At 52.1% G+C, this 22,807-nt stretch overlaps 2 protein-coding genes across 2 annotated transcripts; both read right to left on the reverse strand.

Moving 5' to 3' along the window:
• Positions 1-123: 123 nt before the first annotated feature.
• Positions 124-9,450, reverse strand: CD300LB (CD300 molecule like family member b). The gene is made up of 4 exons (XM_017884936.1): positions 9,276-9,450; positions 3,501-3,830; positions 1,361-1,433; positions 124-680 (listed from the first exon to the last, which is right to left on the reverse strand). The coding sequence occupies exons 1-4, from the start codon at positions 9,337-9,339 to the stop codon at positions 518-520; spliced, it is 630 nt and encodes a 209-aa protein (XP_017740425.1). The 5' UTR covers positions 9,340-9,450; the 3' UTR covers positions 124-517.
• Positions 9,451-16,206: 6,756 nt separating this feature from the next.
• CD300C (CD300c molecule) lies at positions 16,207-21,885 on the reverse strand. Its single transcript, XM_017884603.1, is given in 7 exon segments — positions 16,207-16,863; positions 17,988-18,122; positions 19,748-19,798; positions 20,331-20,355; positions 20,358-20,533; positions 20,535-20,550; positions 21,429-21,885. Coding segments are annotated over 7 exon segments (645 nt in total). The 5' UTR covers positions 21,523-21,885; the 3' UTR covers positions 16,207-16,715.
• Between the last annotated feature and the right edge of the window lie 922 nt (positions 21,886-22,807).

The following is a 22,807-nucleotide window of genomic DNA, read 5'->3' on the forward strand; positions in this document are numbered from 1 at the left end:
TTAGCCAGGATGGTCTCGATCTCCTGACCTCGTGATCCGCCCGTCTCGGCCTCCCAAAGTGCTGGGATTACAGGCTTGAGCCACCGCGCCCGGCGAAAAAAATATTTTTAAAAAATGGATATATCAGGCTCTAAGGCAAAGACGGTGTTGAGTTGGTCTCCAGGATGATGGAAGTCTAGAGCTGGGGGGGGTCTCCCCCAACCTCTCTCTGTACTTTGGTTCCATGCTCTTTGCCAGAGTTATTCCAGCAGTAGGGACACAGTCATCCAGGCTTGAGCTCCATCTCTGCAGCTCCTGACCAAGAGAACAGGTGCTGGCACCCCAGGAGGTGATGGTGGCTTGGGAGAGGCCCCGACCCTGGTGGGCAGGGAGGTGCCCACCAGCTCCAAGGCCAGAGCAGAGGCCAGGGCCCCTATCTCAGTTGCCACATCCCGAGGACTCAGAGATGTTCCTTCCACAGCCCAAGTCTCTTCTGGAAACATGGTCCAAGGCAGGAAGGCTCTGCAGATCCATCTCTCTAAGCGTCCATGTCTTTAGTCAGAAGTTCGGAGAAGTTCATATAGATAGGCTGGTTCCCTGGCTCCTCAGAGACCCTCTGAGACCCCTTCAACCAGAGGATGGCACCGACCAAGATGAGCAAGATGGGCACCTTCACAAATACCAGGAGCATGTAGTGGTTCCTGGGGATGGGGACACAGTGGTCAGAGCCCTGGGTACCCCCAGGCCATGTCACTCCCATCCCCTGACCCTGTGAGCCACCAGTCAAAGCCTGTGACCCTGGGCCAGGCAGCCCCACTCTGAAGATCCCTGTAAACCTCCTCTTTGGTTCAACCTCAAGGGCTCCTCCAACAGTCACCTTGGCTGGTTTTGCACAGGGCCCGTCTTCCTTTCAACGTTACCTTCTGGGACCCTCTTTGCTCAAAGTACATCTCAGCTCAACAGAAGTACCAGAGGTCACCAAATACAGGTTGTGTTTCCTGCCTCTGTTCCTGCTAATGCCAGCTCCAGGCTGGTAAATCACCCTTCCTGCTCTGTGTCCCTTGAAGTCTTGCACCACAGAGGGTGGTATCTTATCTCCCCCTGGCACCCATGAGGCCACCAATGCAAGGTTGACCGATTGACTGGGCGGATGATGCTCACTGAGAAGAGTTCTGCAGAGTGGTTTTCTGGTGAGAAAAACTAGAGTGGGGAGATGGTGGATTGCAGTGATGGGGGCAGGAGAGAGATGGAGGATGGGCTTGGGGCCTTGACTCTGGCTAGAATAGGTGCTGGTGTTTGGTGACAGGCAGGAGTTCTCAGGCTTGGCTTCCCCTTAGGAGGGACCCCAGGTAGGGGCAGGAGAAAGAATCACATGACTCACCTCTTTTGGGAGCTGATGGACACCCTGATATTGCTGTTGACAGATGAGCTTGTTGGTGCAGAAGCTGCTCCCTCTAGACACAGGCAAAGTCAGCCATGGGTTATTAACACAGGTGGGAGCTCGTGCATGGGTCACAAAGCCACGTGACCCTGACAGCCCTCACCAGAAGACGCTTTCCCCTGGAGAAGGAGGATTTTTCTCTCCTGCTACAGCCCCTCATGCTTCTACTGAGTCACCTCAATCTCATCACACAGACATTTTTTCCCATCGTTTTCAGGTGTGGCAAGAAAAATTAAAAAATAAATAGGAGTAAGCACCGTAGTCTATTATGGGAGAGAGAGAGGTTTTTTCATACTTTCTTTCCACCTATCTTGTAAGTGGGACTATTGGATGGGAAAATAAATTTCTGGTCTTTTCCACTGGAGTGGTGCCTGAGCAGGCTTAAGGAGAGAAGATTCTGGAAATGGGCTGTCCAGAAATTGGGGTAGTCCAGAAAAAGGGAAAGGGGACTCCAGAAGGCTCATGAAGAAAAGGGCACACTCCAGTTAAATAGAGAACACCAACTATGAGGAATGGAACATTTTCAGGAGCAACTATACAGGCAATTTGTTGGGGACAGTCTGGTGAGGGGGCCCCTGAGCCCAGCTCAGCACTGAGTATCCATGACCCAACAGTGGTCTTTTATTTCAGTCCTCGGCCCCAGCAAATTCTTCTCAATGGTCCCAGGCTGTCAGGTGCAGTGGTTTACGCCTGTAATCCCAGCACTTAGGAAGACCAAGGGAGGCAGATCGCTTGAGCCCAGGAGTTCGAAAACAGCCTGGGCAACACGGTGAAACCCTGTCTCTACAAAAAAATACAAGATGAACCAGGCGTGGTCATGTGCCCCTATAGTCCCAGCTACTCAGGAAGCTGAAGTGGAAGGATCAATTGAGCCCAAGAGGTTGAGGCTGCAGTGAGTCAAGGTCGCCCCACTGCACTCCAGCCTGGGCTACAGAGAGAAACCCTGTCTCAAAAAACAAAACAAAGTCAAACAAAAGAGGCCCAGGCTGGGGCCATGCTAGGTAGGCTCCTGTCTAAGCTGCAGGTAACTCCAGTCATAACAGTTCCTATGAAGCCCCTGATCGTCTTACAGGCTGGTACCCCTGTAGGTCCCCCACCCAAGACTCCAGAACATCTGTCTCCCTAAAGCGCCACACTGGCCATGGCTTTTTGTCTCTTTGTACCACCTGCATGTCTTGCTCAATCCCCTCTCTGCCCCCATAGATATTCTGGGCTTCCCCTACTTGGCAGCCCTGGGGAAGTCTTGCTTGACCCTTTCTGGACTCCTCTTTACCCAGCTGTAGCCACTGTGTCCATGTGTCTCTTTGGTACCAACCCCAACAGTATACAGGCTTGTTCTAGGGCCGGCATTGTCTATTTCCACATCACCACCAAATGGATCCAAGTGGACACTGAGCTGACGAAGTACTGAGTACAGGTGTGTGGGTGGAAGTGGAGGTTGGGGGCTGCTTCCCAGACTCCAGCAACAGCAGCAGGACGACCCCAGAGTCTGTCAGTGGAGTCCAAGGCATGGAGGAGATGCCAGGGCAGCCAGAGAGGTCCCTGACATTGCCCATGATTGAAGCCATCCTTTCACTTTAAAGCGACCACTGTCACCCACGCATCTCCCTGGGACTTTCTTACCCCGTGCTCATCTTACACAGCCAGATAAAGTAGCGGAGCAGGTGGCTGGGGACGTAGAAAGGAGGGTACTGTAAGATGCCCAGAGCTACTCTGGGTTGGTGCAGTTACTGGGATTCAATACTAGGACTCCCTGGGCCGTTCTAGGTTCCCTCTCTGCCATGTCATGAGCAGGCCTGGGCCACCAGTCACCAAAGCTGAGGTCCCCATTCTTACCCCCATCCCAAGCCCCACCTGGATTCCTTGGAGAGACCTCAGGGACTGAGATGGCAGAGCGATGCTGGCCGCCACTCTCCCTTAGTTTCTCTCACCTCCCTCCCAGTCCGTCTGTCTATCTGTCTGTCTCTCTCTCTTAGGCTCACTGTCATTCCCCTTCAGCCTTGGGGAGGAGCAGGTCAGAGCACTGACTTTCCCAGCCCTGAGCTCCAGGGCCTCGTCATGTAGATGAGAAAGTTCTTACCTGGGTCAACAGTCAGTTGCACTGGAATCCCAAGGTCAGGTCCTAGTCTCTGAATCCCACACCAGTAAGTGTTTGAGTCATTTTGCCTGAGCCCCTCCATGGTCACAGTAAATGTGCAGTCTGTATGACTGTCCTTGATGGACACATGGTCCTTCTTCTCTTCTTGCTCTGACCCTCTGGTTTGAATGAGGATCTCGCACGAGACCCAGTGCGCCCCTCGGCACCACCACTTGATGTGGGTCTCCCATCCTTGCTTATAGTGGCACTGCACCTTCACAAACCCCTTCTCTGGAGCTCTCACGGACTCTGGGCCTTGGATGGAGAAACAGCCTGCAAAACAGAATCCCAAGATACAACTCCTGTTGCCTGAGCCAGTTTGGTGTTTAAGAGTCCCGAGTGTGTCTCTAGCACACCCAATTCCTCATCCCCATCTCCCCCTCAGTCCAGCCCCCCACCAGCTTCTAGACCTGCTTAGCATGTGACACCATGGTCTCCTACCATCTTCTTTCCTTGTCCTCTCAATGCTGTTCTCATTGGAGCCAAATATTTAACTACCAGCCCTCTGGGAGAAAAAAATCTCTGGTTTAGGAGCCGGGCACGGTGGCTCACACCTGTAATCCCAGCACTTTGGGAAGCCAAGGTGGGCAGATCACCTGAGGTCAGGAGTTCCAGACCAGCATGGCCAACATGGTGAAACCGGTCTCTACTAAAAATACAAAAATTAGCTGAGCGTGCTGGCAATCACCTGTAGTCTCAGCTATGTGGGAGGCTGAAGCACGAGAATCGCTTGAACCCGGGAGGCAGAGGTTGCAGTGAGCTGAGATCACACCACTGCACTCCAGCCTGGACAATGGAGTGAGACTCTTGTCTAGGAAAGAAAAGAAAAGAAAAGAAAAGAAAAAAAGCCCGGGCGCGGTGGCTCAGGCCTGTAATCCCAGCACTTTGGAAGGCCGAGACGGGCGGATCACGAGGTCAGGAGATCGAGACCATCCTGACTAACACGGTGAAACCCCGTCTCTACTAAAAAATACAAAAAACTAGCCGGGCGAGGTGGCGGGCGCCTGTGGTCCCAGCTGCTCGGGAGGCTGAGGCAGGAGAATGGCGTGAACCCGGGAGGCGGAGCTTGCAGTGAGCTGAGATCCGGTCACTACATTCCAGCCTGGGCGACAGAGCGGGACTCCGTCTCAAAGAAAAAAAAAAAAAAAAAAAAAGGAAAGAAAAAAAATCTCTGGTTTTAATATTTGCCAAATTCCGTAGTGTAAATACTCCCACAGTGGCAGATGTCAGGTAATCCATGTGATGTCACTGGACACAGAACTGGGAAAAGGTGTCCCAAGCCAGCTCCTATGAGCCAGCCCCAGCATCCTGCAGGGGTACCCAGGGTTCCCTCTCCAGCCTTCGTCTTGTCTCCCCTGACAAGCCTCCATGGAGGGAGTCTCTCCATTTCCATGGCTTTAATGATTGCCTGTTTCCTGATGGTTCTCAAATCCATATTTGCAGCTCAGACTCCCCTTAACAAGTCCATCATTTACAAAGACACGCTGGATGTCTCCACCCCAAATTCCTATGTTGCAGAACGGAATGCACTTCCTCTCCCACCCTGAACTACTCTCCTTTGGTATTTTTTTCTAGTGGGGCATTGGATGTGACAGAGTAACAAAGGCCTGGTGAAAGCTAAGCAGATTAGAGGTGAGCATAATCAAATGGCTGCCTGTGCCTCCGCTGATTGACTCCAGTTAGGCTGTGTGCAGATAGGCTCTTTCCTTGGCAATGACACGGGTTTCTTGATCACTCAGAAGTGGATAAAGGGGCAGAGAATCACAAAGGAAGCCTCTCTTGACTGTCGCATGGCCTCAGAGCTTCAGGCCCAGGCCGGGGGTCTCTGCAGGGTGGAGAGAGCCGGGTCTGTTTCCCCAGGCAGGTGCCGACTCCTCACAGCTTGGGCCTTCTCCCTGAAGCTGTTTTAGTTTTCTTGAACTTTGCATTTATGGTTGGTAGAATAATGTCCCCCATAGGTGTTGGCATCCTCATACACAGAACCTGTGAATATGTCCCCTGACATGGCCGGAGGGACTCTGCAGATGTGATGAATTTAGGGACCTTGAGACAGGAAGAGTATCCTGAATAATCTCCACGGATATTCTAAGTGAAAGAGGGTTGAGGGAGAGTCCGATTGGAAGATGCTCTGTTGCTGGCTTTGAAGTGGAGGAAGAGGCCACCGGCCAAGGAAAGCAGATGGCTTCTAGAAGCTGGAAAATGCAGGGAAACAGATTCCCCCTAGAGCCTCTAGAAGAGGGTTCCCAACCCCGGGACCACAGATGGGTAACAGCCCATGGCCTGTTAGGAACTGAGCCTCACAGCAGGAGGTGAACAGTGGGCAAGCAAGTGAAGCTTCATCTGTATTTACAGCCACTCCCCGTTGTCCGAATTACCACCTGACCTCCGCCTCCCATCAGATCAGCGGCGGCATTAGAGTCCTATAGAAGTGCGAACCCTATTGTGAACTGCGCATGTGAGGGATCTAGATTGCACACTTTATGAGAATCTAATGCCTGATGATCTGTCACTGCCTCCCATCACTCCCAGATGGGACCGTCTAGTTGCAGGTAAACAAGCTCGGGGCTCCCACAGATGCTACATTATGGTGCAGTGTATAATTATTTCACTATATATTACAATATAATGATAATATAAAGTATACAATAAGTGTAATGTGTTTGAATCATCCCAAACCATCCTCATCCCACTCCTGGTGTGGAAAAATTGCCTTCCATAAAACCAGATCCTGATGCCAAAAAGGTTGGGGACCACTGCTCTAAAGAAACTCAAGCCTACCTGCACCTCAATTTTAACCAGTAAGACCGTGCCAGGCTCTGGTCTTCAGAAGCATCAATGAGATGATGAGATTGTGCGGTTTTAAGCCATAGAGTTCATGTTAATTTGTTACAGCAGCCACTGGAAATTAACATAGCATTCAATCAGCAGAACCAACTTGATTCTCTTCACACCAGCAGCTCCACCACCCAGCCTTCCAGAAGAGCTTGGCATCTTCTTTCGTGCTGTCCTCTCCTTCAGCCCCAAGAGCTGATTGGTAGCCAGTTTAGCTCTATCCTCGAGATGCTCCTCAGGTTTTTTTTTTCTTCTTTCAGTCTCTGTCATCGCAGGCCCCGAGGACAGCATGGCAGCAGAGCAACTGTGAGCTTTAAATGCAGAAACACTTGATGCTGAACTAGTTGGGAAACCCTGGCAGAGTTGCTTAACCTCTGCAAGTCTTGCTTCCTTATTCATAAGACAGTCACGCTACAGTCTACTTTGAAGGTGGTAATAGGACTTGGATGTGTGTAGGCTGGGCAAAGTGGCTCATGCCTGTAATTGCAAAGCTGTGGGAGGCTGAGGCAGGAGGATCGCTTGAGCCCAGGAGTTCCAGACTAACCCGGGCAACATGGTGAAACGCTGTGTCTGCAAAAGTAAAAGATTAGCTGGGAGTGACGGTGCATGCCTGTGGTCCCAGCTGCTTGGGGGGCTGAGGTGGGAGGATCACTTGAGCCTGAGAGTTCAAGGTTGCAGTGAGTTACAATCACCCACCACTGCACTTCAGCTTGGGTGACAGAGTGATAAAAAAGTTAATAAATTTTTGTCTTCAAAAAATTATTTACTTTTAAATTTAAAAGAAGACTTGGATATAGTCCAATACCAGACATTTGGGGTTTGCTCCATCAGGGACAGCTCGTCAACAGGTCAGGACCTCATCTGTGCCTGGATCATGGTGGTGGTATCTGGAGAGGTCTTCCCAGCCCCAGCAGCATTCTCCCCAACTCTCCTCTCCTGAGGATTATGGCCTTCACACTCTTGTCTTTTGTGTTTGCAACCTCATATCCAACTCGCCACCCCCAAGCTGTCCTGCACACTAACAGCTCCCTCTGCTCTCCTCTCCATATTGCTGCCTGAGTTGGGTACTGAGACTGTCTCCTCCTCATCGTCAGCTGCACTTGCCCTGAGCATCTAAAAATCTTTTAGGGGCCACGCACGGTGGCTCATGCCTGTAATCCCAGCACTTTAAGAGGCCAAGGTGGGTGGATCATTTGAGGTCAGGAGTTCGAGACCAACCTAGCCAACATGGTGAAATTCCATCTCTACTAAAAATACAAAAATTAGCCAGGCATGGTGGTGGGCGCCTTAATCCCAGCTTCTTGGGAGGCTGAGGCAGGAGAATCACTTGAACCCGGAAGGCAGAGGTTGCAGTGAGCCAAGATTGTGCCATTGCACTCCAACCTGCGTGACAGAGTGAAACTCCGTCTCAAAAACAAAAAACAAAAACAGTATACCCAAAAACATAAATTGGATTTGTCAGCAACCACTAACAGCAGAAAAGAGATGCTGCTGCCTTGAACAAAGTGTCATGAATCCCAGTTTCAGTCATTCAAACTGTAAAGGGCTCACAATGTAATTAGGCCCATTTAAAAAAATATGTGGGGGTTTCTCTAACCACAGAATATGATGGCTGGAACTATTAATCAGGCTTCTATGTGTTGTCAAGAGTTGGTATGAGGAACGATAGGGATGGAAATGACAGGGCAGCCGTCAGCTTGGAGCAGAGCCCTGTTGAACTGGCCGAACGGCTGAAGTCCAGCCAGGACTGGAGTCGGGTCTCAGAACTCCCCATCTGTGCTCTTCCCTGTTGTACCTCTGTGGACTGCTCTATCTGTGCCAGATGGTCAGTCCCTAGGCTCCAGGAGAGAACTGTGTGGCCCACACATATTGCACACCATGCGTAAAATTCTGGATTGTCCCCTAATGCCCTCTAGGTATCCACCAACGTTTGCCATGGAGAAGATCATCTAGCCCTTCCCACTTTCCACCTGGGTTCTTGAGAAGTTTTTTCTTTGAAAGTCTCAGCTCCTGAGCATGGCGTGGAAGGCCTTCATAATCTTGTCTTTTGTGTTTCCAACCTCATATCCAACTCGCCACCCACAAGACATCCTGCACACTGATAGCTCCCTCTGCATGTATCCACCATTCTTTCTAAGCCTCCATCTCTCTGCACAGGTCCCCCAACACACACACTCACATACACACCCAACTCTCTAGAGTGTCTGACCTTCCTTCTACAAGACACATCAAGTGCACAGCTTCGTCTTTCTCTAGTCACCAGAGAGAACTGCTTCATCCTCCGCACACACCTCCAACCAATTCCTTATTGTGTCCTGCAACTGCTCATTGTTTATGTGTATGTCTCACCCACTAATCCATCTGGAGTCTTTTTACTTTTTTTTTTTTTTTTTTTTTGAGACAAGGTCTCACTCTGTCACGCAGGCTGGAGTGCAGTGGTGCAATCACAACTCTGCAGAATTGAATACCTGAGCTCAAGGGATCCTCCAGCTTCAGCCTCCCAAGTAGTTGGGACTACAGGCATGTGTCACCACGCTCAGCTAATTTTTGTTCATTTTCTTTAGAGACGAGGTCTCACTATGTTGCCCAAGCTGGTCTTAAATGCCTGGACTCAAGCAATCCTCCCACTTTGGACTCCCAAAGTGTTAGGATTACAGGTATGAGCCACCGCCTCAAGCCCGGAGTCTTCTTTAATGGCCAGTTCTCCTCCTCTTTTTTCTTGATGTCCTCAGGCCCCGAAGCACATGATGTCAGTCCCCAGTGCACCTTTGTTGAATGACTTCACAAAGCCACCTCTCATTTCCCTGGATGTGGAAGGACAAATGCCCTCTGCCTCCTGCCCTGCCCCTGCCCATACCAAGGGCCCAAGGTCCCAGCCCCACTCACCTGAGAGGCTGAGAAGGAGCAGAGCGGGGGACAGCCACATGGCTCCGCCTTCCCGGCTCCTCATCCACCTGATCTGCAACCAGTGGCAAATGCGGATCCCAGATGCACTCTGGAAACTCTCCTTCCTTGCTGTTATAGTTCAGGCTTGCACCTTCTGTGCATCTAGACCGCCTTTGACTTTCTTAATCATTCACTTCCTTTTATAGAGTGGGTGGTTTCTGCTTTTAATTATTCAGTGAAAGAGGCAGGGCTGGGCCACAGGGATTGAGCATTGTCACTATGTAAAAAAGAGGAGGGAGGGGACTATGCAGGGTCAGGAGGGGAGGGGGAGATATGTCTACAGAAGAGGTGGGGTGGGGGGCATCTGGCCTAGCAGGCCTTGGGTCCAAGGGGTATAACACTCTGGGAGTCAATTTCAGAACTGTTCTACACCACAGTGAGGGTCCCAGAAGCAAGGAACACCCAACTCAGATGTCAGATGGGCCATGCTGGGCACACCTGAAGATTCGTTAGTTCAGGTGTTATAGCCAAGTGCATAAACACGCAGACTGTTGGCTCAGACAGACCTGGCTCTAACCCCACGAGCACCGCCTACAAACTGCGTGACTGTGGACAACGCAATCAACACCTCTATGCCTCAGTTATTGCATCTATTAATTGGGCTCATAATGTTTGTTGTTCTTACAGGAGTTATTGAGAAATTATTTTAGGCAGATAGAGAGGAAAAGGGGTCCTTGGGAAGATTTTTTTTTTCTTTTAAAGCAGCTCCGTAAATGTTTCTTGTCTAGCAGAAAAGCCCCAGCTCTTAGAGCTGGGCAGGCAAGCTTTGATATGCCAATACAGGCCATCAGAAACTGGGTCCACCCAAACATGGAGACTCCTTCAGTCTTCTTCTTGTCCCTACATGTGCCTGGCAACATGGCCGCCCCTACAAATCCCCATGTGTGTAGAACATCATAGCGCCTGTATTTGCATATTAAAAGGCTAGGGTAGGAGGGCTAGTTTTTTCGTGGGCTACTTGAATGACGTACCTGGTCAAACCAATCCCCTGGGCCCTATGCAAATCAGGTACCGCCTCCTCCAGCCTCCTCATATAACTGGTTGTTTTCCACCACACTCGAGGTTCCCTGTTTCAGCTTGGAGCCCGCCTCCTTCAGTCTCTGTACGGGGAGAGCCTCTTCCTTCCTTCTTTCTTGTCTATTAAATTCTCCACTCCTTAAAACCACTCCACATGTGTCCATGTTGTTTTATTAAAACCAGCGGGAGACCAAGGAACCTGGTGTTCCTCCAGTCATCAGAGCCATATCATTTTGGTGCATTGGCCGGAAATCCAGCATTCATCGGAGTGGTAAGTATGGGAGTGAGCTTGAAATCTGTTCTGTCATTCCAAGGCACTCTTAGCCTCTATTTTAAAATAAAATAAAATAAGTCAATGGGCATCCGTCAGCCGGGTGCATACACTTAGCCTTGGCTGCCATACTAAAGACTCGAATGTGAGGCTTGCTGGTGAGAACACGGAGACCCCCCCAATACCCCTGGGTCATTGGGAATGTTGGCCATGTTTCAAATCAGCTTCTTTTCACAGGAAGACCTCGCCATTGTGCAAGGCTGGGAAAAGTTCTAAGGCAACTAAGAATTTCTGGGCAGAGCACACCCTGGCATGAATCAAACGCCCCTGGACTGGACGCAGCCTCTGGTGGCCCATCCTGGGTGTTGGCAAAGAATCCTCAATCTTGTCACAAAACTCTCCTTCCTTCTCTATCTGCGGTCTCTTTCACTTTCTCTGTGTGAAATGTGTAGCGATTTTTACGGCCTAGGAAAGTAATCCTGTCAGGCAAAATCAGGAAGATGCGGTTGCAATCTTCTAGGAACAGAGTTCTCCCCTTTCTCCCTACCACGTCTCTGTTGAGCACATAGTATTTCTAAGTCAACAGTGCCACCTAGTAGAAATAGAAATCCTCTACATAAAGCATATTTTTTTTTCATGGCAAACTGCAGCTTCTTTTTGCATGATTAGAAATCAGGCTGGGCCGGGCGCAGTGGCTCACGCCTGTAATCCCAGCACTTTGGGAGGCCGAGGCGGGCAGATCATGAGGTCAGGAGATCGAGACCATCCTGGCTAAAGCAGTGAAACCCCGTCCGTCTCTACTAAAAATACAAACAATTAGCCGGGCGGGCGCCTGTAGTCCCAGCTACTCAGGAGGCTGAGGCAGGAGAATCGCTTGAACCTGGGAGGCGGAGCTTGCAGTGAGCCGAGATCATGCCACTGCACTCCAGCCTGGGCAACAAGAGCGACACTCCATCTCAAAAAAAAAAAAGACAGAAAAGAAATCAGGCGCTAGGCCTCTTCTGAAAGTTCTGCCTTTAGCATTTAGGAGTTAAGATGTCTTCCATAGCCAAATTTTAGTCTCAGTATTGTCCCACTGGCAGGAAAATGGCCATTCGGTTCCTACATTCCTTTAAGTCACTTATTCTGTTTCCGATTAAGATGGTACTTAATTAGTAAGGGGATTTTTAAGTCCAGAAGTTAACCAGAACCATTTTTCTAAGGGTAAATGCTTTAGCACAGGCCATAATAATAGCAAGATATAAAGTTCAATCTGGCACGCCCCTTCCCTTAAAGAGACCTTGCCCAATTATGTAGTTTTCTTTTTTCTTTTCTTTTTTTTTTTGAGATGGAGTCTTGCTCTTGTCACCCAGGCTAGAGTGCAGTGGTACGATCTCAGCTCACTGCAACCTCCACCTCCTGGGTTCAAGCGATTCTCCTGCCTCATCCTCCCAAGTTGCTGGAATTACAGGCGCCCGCTGCCATGTGTAGCTAATTTTTATATTTTTAGTAGAGACAGAGTTTCACCATATTGGCCAGGCTGGTCTCGAACTCCTGATTTCAGGTGATCCACCCACCTCGGCCTCCCAAAGTGCTAGAATTACGGGTATGAGTCACCACGCCTGGCTTGTAGTTTTTCTTAAAATTCTTTTTTTTTTTTTTTGGTGGGGACACACACACAGGTCACACAGGTCAAAGAAAAAAAAAAACAAAAGACTAAGGTGCTTGGGCAAGTGTAACTAGAGCCAAAAGTCTAGTTTCTCTAGTGCCATGGCTTGGAGGGTCATGCCTGCAGTCACGGCCAGCACATTTAAATGGGTGCCAGGATCCAGGAACCAGGGAAAGAAAATAGTTGGGGGAACGCCGCCTACTGTTTTCTTTATCCTGGATCACATACTGAAAGGAAGGAGACTAAAAGAATGCTTTTAATCTCGCTTCTCTTTCTAGATGGGTAACGGATGGTCTTCTCTGCACTCTAACCTGGGTGACAGAATGAGGCTTCATCTAAAAAAATTAATATAATCAATCACATTAATAGAATAAAGAAGAAAACCCACATAATCATTAGATGCACAAAAAGCACTATCTAAAATCCATGATTTTTCATGATAAACTAGGAATTAAAAGGTGTCTCTAAGCAACCCGTTACAACCCATGGCAAAATCTTTCCTTTAAAATCAGGAAGAGGACAAGGTTGCTCAAAAGAAAGGTTGAATGATAAAATCCGATTGCTTAGAAATAAAAATGCCTAACACTATTCACAGAAAGTTCAAAAATAAACAAAGCTAAACAATATACTCTTTGGAAATCCACATGCATGTATAAGGCAAAGCCCTTAAAACAAGATGATGATGAACATAAAAATCGGAAAGTGAGCCAGGCGCTGCGGTGCATGCCTGTAGTCCCAGCTCTCCAGAGGCTGAGACGGGACCATTGCTGGAGCCCAGGAGTTCAAATCCAGTCTGGGTAACATAGTAAGACCCATCTCTATAAAAAATAATAATAAAATAAAATGTAGGATGTGGTTTTCTGAGAGGAGGATAGAAAAGAAATTGCATAAGATCAGAAAGCAGTTTGGGGCTTCATGAGAATGAATGATGTTCTATGACTTAAACTGGATGGTGGGCACACACGGGTTAAAGAGTATTCTTGGTTGAAAGTGCACGTATTCTTTTGTGTGTCTGATACATCAGAAGGAAAAAGCTTCCAAATCTTCTGATAGAAACATGGATTTGTTGGTCAGAAGGCCATTCCTATACGTAAGAGGGAGTATGTTGCTTGGCAGGGTATTGATGGGCATCAGAGTTACTGTTTCTCACAATCCAACTGACTCTGGCTCCCCACCGAGCTCCTCTGAGCCCCGTTCACCCCCAGGACAGCCCCCAGCATGTTTAGGAGCAGAAGCAGCTCCAGGAGGGTCAGGAGCAGGATGTGGAGGCTGCTGAGCAGGGACTTGTGGGGACACAGTGACAGGCAGTGAGTCACCTCCGCAGGGGAGGCCCTGGTGCCCTCCACCTTGCCCCTATCCCCAGTGCCAAAGTACTGTGGCCATAAAAATCGAGAACTAACCTGGACATAGCAGCCAGACACATAAGACCAAGGCCCTTTAATTATCACCCTAAGAATTGCCTTGAGACTCGGGGCTGTGGGCTGAGGCAGGGCAGGGCCACGGCAGCAATCTGAGGGGACACCCAGGGTCCTGGTAGGACGTGAATCCACAAGAATCTCTACCAAAGCCCTTCGTGTGCGGGAGCACACCCTTCAGAGGTACAGAAATCAGTAACCCAGATATCTGTTGAATGCCTGCTCCTCTCCAGATGGCATTTCCCACAAGGGCAGGAGCCCTGTCTTGTCCTCTTCACAGATAAACTGGCACCTGCCCTGTGGCTGCAAACATCAGTCTGTAAAATTCGTGGTTGTTGAGCAGCGGCTGCTAGTGTCTGTCCTGGGTCCACTGTGATGGCCACATGCCTCCCCAGGGAGCAGACATGGCAGACGGGCCTTCCCAGGAGGCGGGGACCAGGTCTGTCCACACTTGGCATGGCGGGTTCTCCTGACATGATGGGCTCAGGGTGTCTTTACCCTGGAAAGGGCAAGGAGGCTAGTCAGGTGCAGGGTTTGCCTTCTGTTTGTCCCGGAGGGCATCACCCCTTCTCCACATTCTTATGCCTTAAGCATATTCCTTGACTCTCCCAACCCTCCTGCAGATTTCTGTTCCTTTCTTCCTATCATGCCCAATAACACCAGTATGTGCACACAGCCATGAAGCCGAGTGGAGAGTGACAGGGGAGTCTGGGTGTACCTGGCACCATGAAGGGGTCCCTGAACCCTCATCCTGCCCTGTCCTCCCTCCATTTACACTCTCAGGGACACAGCGTGCACTGGGGTCATTGGTGCTGATGCCCCCAGACTCACATCATGGGACTGTCGTCAGCCCAGTGCAATCCCAGGCCCTCCCACCTGCCCAGTGTTCAGGTCTGGCTTTGGTTCAGCTTGGCAGTAGCCAGGCCTGCCATGGGGACCTGACCTGGTGTCCCCTTCTGCTCATTCCATTCTCCCCAGAATCAGCAGCGTGATCCCTGACACACACACGTGGCCCTGGGGAGGTGCTGCTCAACTCCCAGTGGCTCCTGCTGTCACAGGATGGCACCCACCTGACCTGGCCTCGGCACACAGGTCCTGGCAGCCCCCAGTGCCCGGCAAGTGGCTCCCACCTCCTGGCTCCAGGTTCACCTTGGTGCTGCCGCCCTCCCCACTCGGGCCTTTGTCCAGACCCTCAACCTCCCACTCTGCCTGGCTCCAGCTGACAGGTTTGCCGATGTGTTCCTTGACCTTCCTGGGTTATGGTGGCTCCCTTTTTAGGGGTCCTCATGACCCATTTCACATTTCCCTCTTGTGTTTATCACTGTTCTGTTCATGGGTTTCATCTGGACTGGTAGCTCACGGAGAACCAGGGCAGTATCTTGTCTTGGTCACAGCTGTGACTTGCTATCATCCTAGGGTCTGCCAAAGGCAAGTCAACAAATTGCCTGTTGAATGAATGCATGCATGACTCTCTTGAGTCTTACCTGCCTTCAGAAAACTTAATTGTCTGATGCTGGTGTGCCATATCCGACTCAGGCTGGGGAGGAGACAGAGAATGCTATCTGCAGGCCCTGGAGCCATTGGATCCAGAGAGGGATCTGCTTCTTGTGTTTTCCAGATCCAAGTCTACCCTGGCAGGACACGTGCACCTGGTGCTCTCTCTGCCTCAGGGCTCCTCCTCCAGGGATTCTGGCGCTCACCCCCTCCTTTCTCCTGATCCCTGCTTGCTCATCGCCTATTAGAGGGGCTTCATAACGGACCCCTCCACTCCTGCAAAGCAGTCACCCCACTTCTCTTATTTTACTCCGTGGCTCTTCTCACCTCTGTGCTTTACATTTACCTCTGGAACTTATTCATGTATTTTTGCATGTGTTTATCATTTCTATCCCCCACCTGGAATATGGGCTCAATGTAAACAGAGTTCCTTGCCTGGTGTATCATGGTCTGATACACCAGAAGCTCCCATAAGTATCTGCTGAACGGAAAAAAAGGTAAGAACCCCCGGCGAGGCCCTCCTTGACCAGGAGGACTCATGGGAACCATCTGCCTCACAGGTGTTGGCCAGGTCATCATGGCGACCCTGGAACAGAAATGGTGGGCAAATGATAACATCTTCTTTCATCTGTATAGGCAGACATGGTCTACACTACTGAACAAAAGACTCAGTTAACTACCACATCAAGGAGTCACAGCCCTCAGTCCATTTCCAAATTTGCACCAGTTAAAACCCACAGCCCTGGAATGAAGGAGAGGTCAGGTCCCCTTGAAGAAGGAGAAAGGGTAGGCCTGGCTATGCTACCACAGTTCTCACTGAGAATCTTCTACCAGCTCTCCCAAAGGGACTTAGAGACACTGGCCAGGATGCGTCTACCTGAAGGAGGGAATAGTCAGGCTTTGGGGGAAATCCTGGATCCTTTTCTTCAGGGACTCCCCATTCTGAGACGCCTAACATGGGGCTTGGTCCACTATTCTCAGCAAAGGCCTGTGGAGATCAGGGAACAATGGATTCTCACTCAGGTCTGACTTAGTGGGCCTGATACATCCCAAACCTACACATTGTCATTTCTTAAAGTTTGAAAGCATCATGGAATCGACACACTCAGTAAATGGAAGCAGCCTCATATTCTGCACTCCTGGACCCAGGGACTGTGGGCGATTATGGTGGCAAAGGTGCAGGGGAGTCCTGGACCTGCCTCTCCCTGTAAAAACGGTGGAGGAAGCAATGCCAGGCTCCTAGAGAAAAAGGAAGGGTGCAAGGAGGACATCAGGCACTCAGAGGCGTTGCTGATGGCCTGAGGCTTAGCTGTCCAGGGCGTGCAGGTGAGACATGGAGTCACAGTTCAGGGTGTCTATGTCTATCAGGTTCACGTGTGACACATGAGGATCAGGTACAGGGAAAAGGCTGAAGGAAGCTCACAGAGGGTTCTGGGAGATGTGGGGAGAGCAGCCCGGGAGGGAGTGGTCAGGAGGCCATTCCAGTCCCACAGCGGGGCTCTGTTGCAGCGCAGGGTCTTGATGGACAGCAGATGCTACTGGTTCTCATTCTCGGGCCAACTCTGCCTGCTTCTAGAGCTTCTCTGAGGTCTGTTCACCCAGAGGACGGCACCCAGCATGCTCAGGAGCAGGGGCAGTTCCAGGAAGACCAGGAGCAGGAAGCGGACATTGCTGAACAGGGAGCTGTGGGGAGACGGTGATGGGCAGTGAGTCACCTCCCCAGGGGAGGCCCAGGTGTCCTCCACCATCCCCTGACCCTTGTGTCCCAATCCTGTGACCACAGCCAACTACATAAGCAACCCCACTGGACAGTCCATCCCATCTCAGCATCACGGCCCCTAACCCTCAGCCTCAGATTTGCCCTTGACCTGAGGACTGTGACACAGGAAGGGCAGGACCGTGAGAGGACGTGAGGTCACGCCAGGGATCCAGGGAGGGTCTGTGTCCAGGACGCAGCTGTCTACGCCTGTGTTCCCCATGGAGGGTTACCCAGCTGGGGTCCCGGAAATCACAAAGGGTTATTGTTTGGTGTCAACTCTCCTGTACACAGCGTTTCCAGGAGGGCAGGGACCATTTGTTTCATTCACAGTGAGTACCTGATGCCTATCCTGAGTCTCCAATAATCTGCCCTACAACTTCAGTACTTGCTGAAGGAATGAATGAATGGACAGCTCAGCTCTCAGCTCCTCAGAGGACTGGGCTTATCAAACAGGATGAAACTCTGACCAGGGCTGTGAGGGAGGCAGAGGAGGGGACCGGGACCACTGGACCCCAGAGCATCTGTCCCCTGCCCTAGCCTGGCCAGGTCCCGAGGCTCCTCGCAGGACATTTGCCTCGCTCTTCCCTCTGCCTGGACCCCTCTTCCTCCAGACCCCAGAGTGCCCAGCCCCCAACCCTTCAGGTCTCCATGCTCACGTCCTCAAATCCTCAAACCCTCTTCTGACCATTGTCCATGAAATAGCAACTCCAACACCTACACATGCTCTCCCCAAACCCAAGAGACAAATATCTCATCCCAGCATTCATCACCCTTTGCTGTATTTGTACATCAGCCTCTGTGCTGACTTGGTCAATGCGTGAATTCACGCAGTAGAACTCAACTTCCACGAGGGCAGGACAGTGGCTGTGTGGTTCCCTGCTGTGACTCAATCCCAAAAGAAGAGCCCGACACTTAATAGAACCTTCACATTAGGTGTGGGAGGTGTGAACAAAGAAGGGACTGGGCGAAGGGAGACCCAAGTCCCCTAAACATCACACGCAGTGGAGAGGCTGCCCGCGTGGCCCAGTCCTATGCACAGGCATCTTACCCAGGGTGTGGACTGGGTTCGGGGCCGTCCTTTCTGGTCACGCTGGGCCAGGTGTGCACTGGCAGCTTCGTGGGAGGACCTGAGGTGCCCATGGAGCTCTGGGGGCTGGAGGCTGTGTGTGAAACACGGGTCAGCCTTGATGACATCACATGGGTCTCCCACTTACTCTCACCTGTTCTCGCTCCGATTTTCACAGACAAGGTCATCAATGATGTGCTGGACAGATGCCCTGCATCCAACATACCCCACGGCCACACCCAGGCCTGACCAGGGTCCTGGGCCTCTCCTTGTCCCATCCCCAGGTGCTGCAGAGCCAGGACGCCATTTCAGTGAGAGCTGCCCTGCTCACCAGCAGGAAGGAAGAGTCTGTGGCAAAGGCACGGGGCTCCAGGTTCCACCCCAGCCAGGAAAGGACAGGGTGACCTGGGGGAATGGGGTGATGTTTATTCTGCAAAGGGTGACCCAGAGTGACTGCGGCACAGCAGTGGTGGGAGAGAGGCTGGAAGTGAGGACAGGAAGTCAGCAGGGTCCTCCCTGAATGATGGGACCTGAGTCCACTCAGCCCCAAATGGCAGCCACGCCGCGGTCCCACAAGGCCATTGGACCATCCTCTTAGGGGGAGGGAACGCCCAGGAAGAAAGATCTGGAGAGGGGACACCTGGTGGAGCCTGGGCGGTGGCCCGCGGTGAAGACAGCTGGATAAGGGCCCTTTCCTCCTGCCCCTGGTGCCCTCAGGTAGCTCTTAGTTCCTCACTCCTAGATGGGAAGGCACAAAGGGTGCAGGAGGGACACGTCCCCCCCGGGAAATGGAGAACAAGAAGACACTCAGACATTGATGTCTCAGAAGACGCTTCTGGGACATTGTCAGAAGAAAACGATGGAAAAGCAACCACACTGAGGCCACTGGGTTTGTGTCTCATGAGACAGGAGCGGGACTTTGAGGGAAGAATGGTCTGCGGCACGGGGAGGGGCCCTCAGGTCCATGCCAGCCTCAGAGCTCATTTCCATCCGCAGGTCCCTCTGCCTGAGGGGGCAATTTCTGGGGTTTCCCTGGGTTCCCTCCTGTGGTAAAAGGTGCCAGAGAATAAGGGGGACACACAGGTCAGCCTGCGGGGCAGGATGCGGTTCCCAGGAGCATGGGAACCCCACCCAGGGCTCTGGGGCTCCTTCCTGTGTCCTCCAGTGGCTGCTGCAGGAGCTCCCAGAACAGGGCTGTGAAGGCTGCAGCCTCGGGACCCTCCAGACAGGGCGGCGTCCATGCAGTCCCCAGGGCAGGGAGAGCCTTGAGTGAGGGGAGCCGGTGATCGGGGGGTCCCATTCCGCATGGGGAAGAGCAAGTCAGACCCAGGTGGGACAGCGGGCGCCCTTCAGTGTGGACCCGGCCCTTGTCAATACAGGGAGATAGCAAGGACCCCAGAGTCAGGGCTGGCCTCGCAGACCCCACCCAGGAAAGTTTCAGGCCTGAGGCTGTGAGGGAGGGCACACAGCGGGGAGGTCTCCAGCCATAGGGCCAGGGTGATTTTGTGGGTGCCTACCCTCCCAACACACACATGCAGGTGTACACACACACACAAACCACACCACACTCCTATGCAGGTGCCCACACACAAAGACACACTCTCACTCATCCACACACAGCAGCACACAGTGTCCCGAGTCACTGACACCCAGGCTCACACACTCCTGTTCCACTTCTTTCCTCAGGGACAGAATGACCAGCCCTAGACTCAGGCAGGCCTGGTGCTAAGAAAAGGAGGTGCTCACCTGGGAACACAAACAACTCAACCTGGACTATGACCCTCCTGGGCCAACTGGGCATTTCTGAACAGGACGGGAGCAGGTGCACTCCCATATGTCCTATTTTCCACCTGCTGATGAGGCGTGCCAGGTCTCCTGCAAGCCTCCCCTGCTCAGGAGCAGTCTGCTACACTGCAATCTGACCTGTCTGTGCTAAGGCTTCCCCTGAGGGCAGCAGCCCCGTCTGCCCCCAGCCTCTCTGTGCAGCCCCCCTTCCCCCACGCAGCTGCACTTCCGTGGGGCTGGAAGCACAGGCTGCGCTCCTGGTCCTTCACAGGCAACGCTCTCTCAGCCCCCTGTCACGGACCATCCCCTGCTCAAACTGGCAGACATGCCGGTCTTTGCTCCAGGAGAGACGCCCGTGGACTATGTCCCCTGGCCCACCTCTCTCTCTCTTTACACACACACACAGTCGGCTTCACGTCTTTGACCTGATTCCTGCCCAACAATCCAACCTGAGCCTTTTAGGCGCTTGAGGGAAGGAGGGCTCACCTGGGAACAACGGACACTAAACCGTGACTACGGATCATGAAATCTTGGGAGCACCGTGTATCCACCCCACACCAGTATTGCCTGCGTCCTCCTCTGTGAGGTTCTCCAAGGTCACTGTGAGCTAGATTTCAGGACAGTCCCTGATGGACACCGGCCGTTCATTTTTCCTGTCTGGCCCTTTGGTCTCCACCAATCTGTCACATGGGAGAACTCCCGTGGTGTCGCACCAGTATTTGTTGAGCAGTCTTGTTTCCTTCATAGTGACACTGTCACGCTCAGGATCCCTCACGTGGCCGTCCAGCGTGCCGGGCTCTCAGAGCAAAACAGCCTGAAAATACAAGCCAGAGAGTCCCATCTCCTTACCAGAGGGGCTGGTCTGGGGTGCCCCAGTGTCAGACCCTCATGGACCTTGGGAGTGGGGAAAGCGCAATGGCAAGGCAGGTAGGCTTTTGTCCACCCAGGAGCAGAGACTGAGGGTCAGAGCTCCCTCTGTGCAGAGGGGGAAGGTTGGGAAGTTTCCATGAGACTGGAAAGGCCGAGGCTAGGGAAACACTGGATGTGGTGCAGGCCTGTGTGTGCATTGAGTGGACTGTTGTGCATGGGAGTGTACTCTGTGTTGTGTGACTGTATGGCATGGGAGTTGGCTGTGTGTGTGTGTGACTGTGTGTGCATGTGAGTGTGGCTGTATGTGTGTGTGACTGTGTGTGCATGTGAGTGTGACTGTGTGTGCATGTGAGTGTGGCTGTGTGTGTGTGTGACTGTATGTGCATGTGAGTGTGGCTGTGTGTGCATGTGAGTGTGGCTGTGTGAGTGTGACTGCATGTGTGTGTGACTGTATGTGTGTGTGACTGTGTGTGTGTGTGACTGTGTGTGTGAGTGCGACTGCGTGTGTGATCGTCCCGAATAAAATTTGTGATTTGATAACTTTGGCAATGACAGTCACAGCATCACCTCCCACCAGGGATTCCTGTCTCAGGCACAGAGAAACAGGCCTCCCCTGCGCTGTGCCCTGCGGCCTGCTGTCCACTGGGGAGGCAGCTGCTGAACACTCTTGGGTGCTCCTCTGCCCTCCTCTCCTCTCTCCGCCCCTGCTCCCCTCTGTGACCGCTACTCCACTGCCTGCACCCTGCCCTGCCCTCTCCCACTCAGAACAGAGCTCCCCAAGTCCAGGGCCGGCCCACTCACCTGGGACAAGCAGGAGGAGCAGAGCTGAAGGCCGCCACGAGGCCCAGGCCCTGGCAGTCATTCCTGTAACACGGATGTCACCTGCCACTGTGTAAGACCCCAGGAGGAGACAAAATGGAGCCTCCTCCCAGCAGATCTGAGCTTTGCTTCTGCTTTTCTTCTGCTCTCTGCTTCCTTGTCCAGCCCTGTTTCAGGTCTGAGGCTGGAGAGGGTCAGGGTGCAGGAAGCTCAGGGAGAGAGCCGCCTGGGCTGAGGCCGGTGCTGACAGCTCTGGGATGATGCTAGTGGCTCCTCTCAACCCCGAAGTCTGGCAAAGTTCAGGGTCCCTTGGGTGGGAATGCAGCCACTTCCCCACAGCCCACAGCTTCTGGCTTCAGTGGGTTACTCACACAGCAGAAGGCAGAGCCAAGCCGGGCCATTTCCTACCACACCTCCGTGACATGTCACTTCCTGATCAGGATGGACAATCTTGTGGTTGGAAGCTAAATCTGCCATCTTCTTTAGCCTTGGAGGTGACCAGAGAGAGGCTGTGTCCCTTAATCTTCATCTAGGTCCCCACCGAGAGCTCTGCCCCTAAGACACCCAGCTCTTCTTCTGGCCTCAGAAGTCAGCACAATGAACCCAGACACCATCTGCATGTCCCTTTTTGGTGCTGAGTCCCCAAGCAGGTTAAAATCCCATAGGCCTGGGGAGTTTTCTTCTTGTGCCCCTGCCCCCAGACCTAGACACAGAGCGGCATCACCCAACCGAGACTCTCCTTTTCCATCTTGTCTTCTTGCCGAAATCCACGCCCCAGTGAGAATCAGGGCAGAGAACTGAGAATAGAGAGACAGAGAGTTCAGATGGGTGAAGATGCTGAAGTGGGACTTTGTGGTCAATATGAGGCTGCGACTGAGCCAGCACACACCCCAGGGCGCACAGAGGGCGGTTTGGTGACTGAGAGGACAGCTTGTCATGAGCAGCGGCTGCTGGTGTCTATCCTGGGTCTACTGTGATGGCCAGGGGCCTCCCTGGGGAGCAGACATTGGGGGACAGGCCTTCCCAGGAGGCGGAGACCCAGGTCTGTCCACACTCATCATGGCTGGTTCTCCTGACATGATGGACTTAGGGTGTCTACCCTGGAAAGGGCAAGAAGGCAGATCAGGTGCAGGGTTTGCCTCCTGTCTGTCCCGGAGGGCATCACTCCTTCTACACCTTCTCATGCTTTAAGCATATTCCTTGACTCTCCCAATCCTCCTACAGATTTCCATTCCTTTCTTCCTATCAGAGTCAATAGCACCAGTATGTGCACACAGCCATAAGGCTGAGTGCAGAGTGACAGGGGAGTCTGGGTGTACCTGGCACCA

Source organism: Rhinopithecus bieti, unplaced genomic scaffold (assembly GCF_001698545.2).
Source record: "Rhinopithecus bieti isolate Rb0 unplaced genomic scaffold, ASM169854v2 scaffold_13400, whole genome shotgun sequence".
Lineage (NCBI taxonomy): Eukaryota > Metazoa > Chordata > Mammalia > Primates > Cercopithecidae > Rhinopithecus > Rhinopithecus bieti.